Genomic DNA, 8,683 nt, shown 5'->3' with positions numbered 1-8,683 from the left:
GTCCCTCTAAATTACACTATACTGTACTGTACTGTACTGTACTACACTACCACACATTCACCTTATACTTTATACTTTGTCTCACATCCTTTACTATATCATAATGTACCATAATGAAGTAATACATTACCCTGACCCATTACCCTGTCACTATATTATTTCATATTAATACAGACAACTACCACTGTTACTTAATCATATATATTACTCTGGTGTACACTGTTTATATAGACCTTCTCTGCTGCTGTCAGTCCCATGACTGTCAGTATCACTGTCATGTTATTTGGTCTCCAAATGTTCTTGTATAGTTCCTATTTTTATTCCACTCTTATTTTAGTAGTAGTAGTTAACATAATAACTTAATTAATAACTTTTTGTATGTATCTGTATATATTTCTCTTCTTATACTGCTGCAACAATTAATCAGCAAAGCTGTTATTAAGTGCTGCCCAGATGTACCCATCTTACTGGAAACAAACTAGGCCGACTACAGTTATTATTGTTTTATTATGTCTATTTTGAATGAAACATTTCTGTAATTTCAGATTAATGTCGCTCTCTTCTCTTTAATTTGAATTTATATTATGACAAATAGAAGAAAAGTGTAAGGCTTTGTAATACACGCAAAAGCAAAATTGCAAACACGCTGGTCAAAACTGAGGTTGAAGTGGCCATAATGGTCGTAAAAACAAAAAAAGCAACTGCTTTAAGGGTAAGAAATCAGACATGATATTATATAGAATGAGAGCAAAGAAAAATTATGTTCTAACATACATACAAGAAACTCGTAAAATTAACTATAGGCTTCTAAAATGAATCTTAAAAATTATGTAATGTGATCATAGGTTACCAAGTCTTATTTATCTGTAACCTCACATGTATAATGTTGAAGTCACTTAACTCTTTCTCTCTGCTGTTTGACGTGAACTTTGCCACACATTACGCGGAACGTTTCTTCTTCGTTTTTGTTTATGACGCAGATAAAATGAGCACCACATTATTCACAGGCGATTTAGTGATCCCCTCAGTTTGAGCCCTTTGAGCACTTTGATCAATGAGGGAATACATGGTGGCAATTTAAAGGGATTAAACACGCCTTTTTAAAAAATACTTAATAAACTTCAGTTGTCATTCATTCACTGAAACCACGACTTTACTGTTGAATTTAGCAACGGCACCAAACACTTCTCAGCCAATCAGCACAGAGAACGTTCATTTTTCTCAGCTTCTCATTGGCTGAAACGAGAGGCGGACCCCTCAGCGCGCTCTCCTGGAGTCACGCTAAAATAATTCCGACCTCTCCTCCTTGGGTGAAGGTTCACTGCGGTGACACTGTCGTTAGCTGTCTGCTCCTGCATAGTAATCCGTTTTAGCAACAATGTCTGGTCGTGTCCTCGTCGGAGTTAAGCGTGTCATTGACTACGCTGTTAAGGTAACATCTCTCTACTGTTTTAACAGTTTTATTAGTGTATTAGAATACGTTTTCTTATGCTTACTAACTTGACTTTCTGTGATCTGCTAGCTAACGTTAGCCTGCTCACGCCAGCAGGCTCTGTGGCACCAGAGCTAAGGAAACAACCAAGTTAACTATGATTATTTGACAGATGACAGTAATCTTTCAGACCGTAGCTAAACTTATACGGGCCGTTTACAAAAACGCACAATGTCTGCAACGCTGCAAATGTGTGGTTTCCTTGCTCGTTACCTGAACAGCTGTAAAGCTGATGTTTTCTAGTTATGCAACCTCACGTCTGGCTGGTTTTCACCTTACTATCAGCGCACGGTGCAGTCACAAAAGTATTGTTATGTCATTATTTTTGCACCTTTAATGGGGTTAATGTGTCCTTAGAGCACACAACACCATAATCAATATCTGTTTGCAGCTGTTTGATGTACCAGCAGGAGCACTCCTGCCTCAGCTGCCCTCAGCAGGATCTGTGCAGTGTTGCAGCTCACTGCTGACACATCTGTTGCTTTCTTCAACTTTATCAGGCAGATTATTAAAATAAAATAAGCCATTAGACATGAATGCTGTTCTGTCATATTAAAATAATCATAATTTGTGATATGGCATTTATTGTTATGAATTACGGATTAATTTTAGGTGTAGCATCATGTTTCATTGATCTGGCTTAATTGTTGCAAGACTAAATATACTAAACGGTGAGTATTCTGCATATGTAAAGGTTATAATTATGTTATTATGATAAAGGTACACCATATGGCTGGAAATACATAGACACCCCTGCCTTGATGCTTTTATGTTCTTTTGGTTTTTTCATGGTTGGCGAGGTCCCTCAGTCATGTTTCAGGGAAATTTTAAAGGTTGCATATTGTAAAAGTCACATTTCCAATCCTTTTTAAATTATAAAGCAGTTATAGGTGCTATTTAACTTCAGTGAAAGGATCAAAATGCTCAGTCCACAGAGGAATGCACACAGTCTGTATTCAGAAAGTGTGACCTTAAACAAGCAGTCAGGACTTTCATACATTTCTGATGTCACAACTATACTTTATAAAGGTAAAAACTGCCGCTACAGTGCTGTTAAAAGTCATTCCCGGCTGCAATGACGACGTAAAGATACCGAAAGCGTAGATATGGGAGACCCGGAACAGCTGACCAATAAAAGCAGACTGGACTTTTTTTGTGAGGATGTGTAAATAGACATGCGAAAAAATGGAGCGCTTCAGACAGAGGGTGAATACAGGTGTACCAGCACAAACAGTATGTGGGAAATAATATGTTTGGGTTTCTTTTAATCAAACTATGTAAACATGTTCTAGTACAAACCCCAAATACAAGTATGAACCTTAAATTCAGAATGATATGAGACCTTTAAAGTTACAGAACACAATGCCAGTAGACAGACAATAGTGCTTCCTGCTTTGTAGCAAAGATCCCAAGTCTGTTCCCAAGTCTTCTTAAGAGTCTTGTCAGAAGAGTGTAGGCTGTTGTAGCCGCATACTTTTGTGGCGTATCACCCCACAGAGTCGTATACTTCTTAACACCAGACCTTTTTTCCAGATTATGTGTTAAATACCCTCAGGCAAAGTTCTTCTCTATCATTTTCCACTCATAAAGCAGCGCAGAGGAAAATAGGTGATAAGGGCTCATCCCAGAATGAAAACATATTTACCAGCTACAGGGCGCCTGGTAAAATATGCATCACTACATGTCTTGCCTTTTCACCTTTAGACACCTCGCTGGCTGGCTCATTTCCTGTGTGAGTCTGTCACTGTGTCTGACAGTTGGCGTTACAGTCCCGGCTGTCTGGATTGTTTGTCATTCCTGTAGCGACCTCACTCTGTCCTGCGGCCGTCTTCCTCCTCAGATTCGTGTGAAGCCAGACAACACTAGCGTGGTGACGGATGGTGTAAAGCACTCAATGAACCCCTTCTGTGAGATCGCAGTGGAGGAGGCGGTCAAGATGAAGGAGAAGAAGCTCATTAAGGAGGTTGTGGCTGTCAGCTGCGGGCCACAGCAGGCACAGGTGGGTGAGGTGGGGACAGACTCTGCATCCCCGCCTGGTTAACAAATGTCCAGGAGTCATTCAGGGTCTTGTGGCAGGTTGCCCACTTCAGGAGGAACTCTCTTTAGTGGTTTCACTGCGTTACACCTTTTTACTAGGTTGCAGCTTTATCTTAAATAACCAGAATCAGAAATACTTTATTGATCCCCAGGGGGAAATTGTGGAATAATAATAATCTAATCATGCTGCAGTATGGACATATGGTATATAAACATTTGAACATAATAATTCAAAATCACTTACCTTTGATAATCAGTACAGTTGGCTAAAAATCCCTCTGCTTATTCAGATACATTTCCCTGTTTTGCAGATGACGTTATAAAAATACAATAATTGCCGTCAATCATTTGTACATACATTAATTTACTTACTGTATTTACTTATGTTACTATTTGTTTTAATAGGTTGTTGGAATCTTATGTAAACAAACCGAGATTAGTTAAATCAGTCAGTGATGTGTAACCAGGACCTCAGGTCTTGAATGTTGAATGAAACGAAGTATTTCATACTGATGTAATAAAACAAGTCATTGTAACATTTATTGATATGATGATAAATGGGATGTAAAATTGAAGCTGTACATTTTTGTGGTTTAAGTTTGTGTTCCTCCCAATACACATATTTGTTCCTCACTCAGGAAACCATCCGTACTGCCCTTGCCATGGGAGCAGACAGAGGCATTCATGTGGAAGTGACTGGGAAGGACTATGAAACCCTGGGACCCCTGCAGGTCTCCAAGATCATGGCCGCTTTGGCCAAAAAGGAGGACGCTCAACTCGTCATCCTAGGCAAACAGGTAAAATACATAAATTAATGATAATAATAATGATCGGGATTGATTTCACACTTCCCGCTTTCACACTACAATGGAGTTATGCACAGGGGTTATTGTAGTTTGGGTTTTTTTAAAAATTTGTTTTAATTTTTGTTTCCAGTTCAGTTTTACTTCAGTTGGTTTCCAGAGTGGGTTTGCTCATTTCAGTTTAGTTTTTAAATTCTTTTAGTTGAAGTTTAGTTTTTATTAGTAACAGTATTAATTTAAAAAAAAGTTATAATATGAGGGTATTTGTCAGGGGTAAAATTTAGGAAGTTCAGAATAGGTATTAAAATACAAACACAACACTTCATAAGGGCAGTCTGCTCACAGTCATGTGGACATCCCAGTCTCAATCAACACAAGCAACAGTGCCTCCCCATACTTTTTGTGTTTCCAAATTTAACCTGATTGACAAAGACTAAAACAAAAAAAATCCTTTATATTTCTGTTGTTATTTTTGTGAGCCAACAACATTGTTTCAGTTAGTATTTTTTTACCTGAAGTCTAGTTTTTATTTTCACCTCAATTAACTAAAATGGGGTTGTTTTGCTCTACTGTTGCTTTCATTTAATCAGTTGTGTTGCTTTTATAGGCCATCGATGATGACTGCAATCAGACCGGCCAGATGACAGCAGCCTTACTGGACTGGCCTCAGGTGAGTTTGAACTTGAAGTTTGAACAGTCGGTTATGATCTAAAAAATAATCTGACTCCAAGCGATTACCGTAAATTAGATTACCTCGGTTTCCATTTTTCCTAGTATCAAATGTGTGACATAGCAGTGCTGATATCAGGCTGCACAGACGTCCTTATCAAAGTTAGCGGCGACTAGATTGAGTCAGTAAGAGCGACAGTGATCCTGCACAGACCAGCAGAGCAGGTCAGAGGCTGTGTGGACAGCCGAGCTGAAGTACCGCTGCCTGGCCAGTAGATAGAGCACTTTGTTGACAAGGTATGTCATAATGAACAGTGTCAGCAGTGTGAGGCACAGAATTTAATGGAAATTAAGATGTTTTAATCAGCTAATTTCCAAAGTTACACCAAAATTTATTTTTTACATCATTCACATGTTATTACTATGGCTAGCCAACAACCTAAACTCTCTCAGTCAATAGTTTCTTCTCAAAACATATTTAGATTAGTTACAATCAAAGTAACAGAAATGAAACACTTTAACATCTATGGAAACGGAGTCCTCCATATTAAACGTAATGATTTACATTTTTAATTCTCTGGTTGTCATAATGAAATGTTATTTCAGGCCATTATTATTTCCTCACACCATTTATTTTCTTCACACACTTAATATTTGTCTGCTTATTCAGACCAAAACTACAGCATCTGTCCAGCTTGTTGTAGCTATTATATAAAAACATTATTTGAGGTAGTTATATAAAAAAAACATTCTGGGAAAGTTTGGAAACATAACTTTGAAATGAAAACTTCTGGAATTAAAGAAACCCTCATTTTGTAAAGAAGCGGGATAAAATAGCATTTAATAGTAATGAGCTGAGTTTTAAAAACTCACTGGAATATTTAAAATGTTATAGTTAGGTTACACGTTTCATTTGTATTTATTCATGTGATTAGAAATTTCAAGTAGTTACAGAGTCCAGCCAGCAGATGTGGCACTTTTACTGTCTCATGAACTCAAATAACCTCACAACTATTTTGACGGCCATTATGAAGTCAGAAATGATGATGTTCGGAAACATTTTCTGGATGGACCGTTATGACCGTGTGTATTTTGTGTTATGAATTTGTCCTATATCTTCGTATCACAGGGTACCTTTGCATCAGAGGTGTCACTGGAAGGCGACAAGCTTAAAGTGGTGAGAGAGATTGACGGTGGCCTGGAAACTATTAAAATCAACACACCAGCAGTGGTTACCGCAGACCTTCGACTAAACACCCCCAGATATGCCACACTGCCTAACATCATGGTAGGTAGCAGGGAAATGTAGTCAGAAATACAAGAGGCAAGAAGAAGAAATGAAATGCCCTTGTTTTCAGGAATGACATTGGATTTGTGCCCAGCTGAGTAAATCTACACAAAATTTTGATTTTATACAAACTTCACTTTGTTGGATTCATGGGCACTGTTTTAAGTCGTACAGACTGTGTTTCTTACCCTCCTCCTGTGTTTTCCTACTTTCAGAAAGCCAAGAAGAAGAAGATAGCTAACGTGAAGCCTGCGGATTTAGGGGTGGACATCACGTCACGGTTGGAGGTGTTGAGAGTGGATGAACCCCCACAGAGACAGGCTGGAGTCAAGGTGGAGACAGTGGAAGACCTGGTGGGCAAGCTGAAGGAGACGGGGAGGGTATAGAGGCATTAGTAACATAAGCAGGAGAGCTCACAACTTGACAGCAGGGTGAGTATCACAGATTCAACCAGTGTAGAGCCTGACCTGAAGCTAGACTGTTAGAACTCACGAAATAAATGTTTTCAGCAGGGATCCCACAGATTCAGTATGAAACGACTTGCAACAATATCTAAAGATACACTTTATAATGTCAGCTAGGGCTACAACCAACAATTGTTTTAATCAACAATTCACTGGTGAAGAATAAAGTCCATTTAATTGTCTATAAGCTGTTTGGAAAAAAGAGGAAAAAGTCCACTACAATGACATAGCATTTAAAAAGAGCAGAAAAATATCACACCAGAGAAGCTGGAATAAGATAATGTTTGGTGTTTTTGCTTAAAATGTGAACTGATTATCAAAATAGCTTTGGGGAGGCATTTAAATTCCTTTTTTTTTTTTTTTTTTTTTTTTTTTTAGAAAAGCGCCAGTAGAGAGACAACAGGAAATGAGGGGGACAGTTACTCATCGTCCTTACCTCTAAGCCATGTCGGCCAGTGATATTAGATGAGATGTGATAGTTACAACCTATAAATTGCATAATTTGGGCGAAAATCATTTTTATATAACAAAAATTAAAGGGACAATTCACCCCAAATCAAGAATGCATATTTTTACTTACCCTTAGCACTATTTATCAGTCTATTGTTTTGGTATGAATAGTTCTAACATGGAACAAGGTCTGTGGATTATTTTGAGTAACAGGATCATTATTTCTGGAAAGAGACATTGCTGTCGAGTGTTTTACAGGTAGCTATCTAGTGCCATTATATAGCCGATATCGCCAACACTTCAAAACTCACACCAAATAATCTAGATTAATAAATAGCACTACAGGTCAGAGGGAACGATGAGTTTTTGATTTTGGGGTGAAATGTACCTTTAAGTATTCATAATATTTCTATGTTATTAGGTGGGCCAAGTTTCACTTTATTTTAGTTTTCTGGTAAAGTCCGCAGGAAATCATTAATGAATAATTAGTGGGAAAATAAATAATTAATTTATACCAAAACTGCGTAACTCTTGATAAACCTATATCTACCTCTTGATTCTGAACACATTTTCAACCTGTGTATGCATGCAGCAAAGTCATCTTGTGATAAATATTAATGATGATTAATATCACCATCCCTTCATTGTTAAAAAAAAATCCAAATTAATTGCTTTGATGAAGAGTATTATGCGCCTGTGGTGATGGAAGCTAATCTGATAAAATATTTAAATTGCTACTCTTGAATTGCATATCTATCTACACTCTCTTCTCTCCTTGCAGGACTCTCTAATGAATAACTGGACTGTACTGCATAAGCACACCGGCAGGAATAGCTTATGTTTGGGTCTAATCCCTCTGTTTGAGACTGTGACTCCTGAGGATATACATGGAGGTACTGACAGGCGTACTGAGACACACTGTCCTGCAGCGAACAACCCCAAAAAGGATCATCTTGTCTTTTACATGCATTTTAACTTACATTCATCTGTATTATAGACTACTGATCTGACTTTAGACAGGCAGTCTCAATGCAATCATTGGAACCCAGAGGCTATAATTCATGCTGCTGTTTATCTGACACTGTACACCATCAGTACGATGCATTTCACCAACACTTACTTGACTCAGCTGTTTAATCTTGTGTCCACAGTCCCACATGTTAAGAGGTGCAGGTTTTGTAAATGATAAATGTAAATATGGACCCAAACATGCTGAGATAATTATGTCCCTCAAGATTAATGCAGAGTCTGCTGGTAATTTGTATAGATTGTTTAATTATAACTGGGTTTCAGGACTGTGTTGACGGTGTCTCTCAGTATGAGCAAGGAAAGATGATCGTACATCTGACTTTTACCGTAAGCGCCTCATTTTTCTGTTGATTGTACAGAACATTACCATGACAATAAAGCAGCCAGTCTTTTTCATATCGAAATACACCTGTGACTGTTCCTATAGAATTTATTTTGGTTTGAAACTGAC

At 37.9% G+C, this 8,683-nt stretch overlaps 1 protein-coding gene across 1 annotated transcript; it reads left to right on the top strand.

Moving 5' to 3' along the window:
• The first annotated feature begins 1,311 nt into the window (after positions 1-1,311).
• On the top strand, positions 1,312-8,640 carry etfb (electron transfer flavoprotein subunit beta). Its single transcript, XM_042490916.1, has 7 exons — positions 1,312-1,432; positions 3,333-3,491; positions 4,168-4,326; positions 4,940-5,002; positions 6,131-6,289; positions 6,505-6,720; positions 7,985-8,640. The coding sequence occupies exons 1-6, from the start codon at positions 1,379-1,381 to the stop codon at positions 6,673-6,675; spliced, it is 765 nt and encodes a 254-aa protein (XP_042346850.1). The 5' UTR covers positions 1,312-1,378; the 3' UTR covers positions 6,676-6,720; positions 7,985-8,640.
• The last annotated feature ends 43 nt before the right edge of the window (positions 8,641-8,683 follow it).

The sequence above is a fragment of the Plectropomus leopardus genome, chromosome 7 (genome assembly GCF_008729295.1).
Source record: "Plectropomus leopardus isolate mb chromosome 7, YSFRI_Pleo_2.0, whole genome shotgun sequence".
Lineage (NCBI taxonomy): Eukaryota > Metazoa > Chordata > Actinopteri > Perciformes > Serranidae > Plectropomus > Plectropomus leopardus.
The sequence above is the reverse complement of the archived record's forward strand: the minus strand, read 5'-3'. Positions and strand labels throughout refer to the sequence as shown.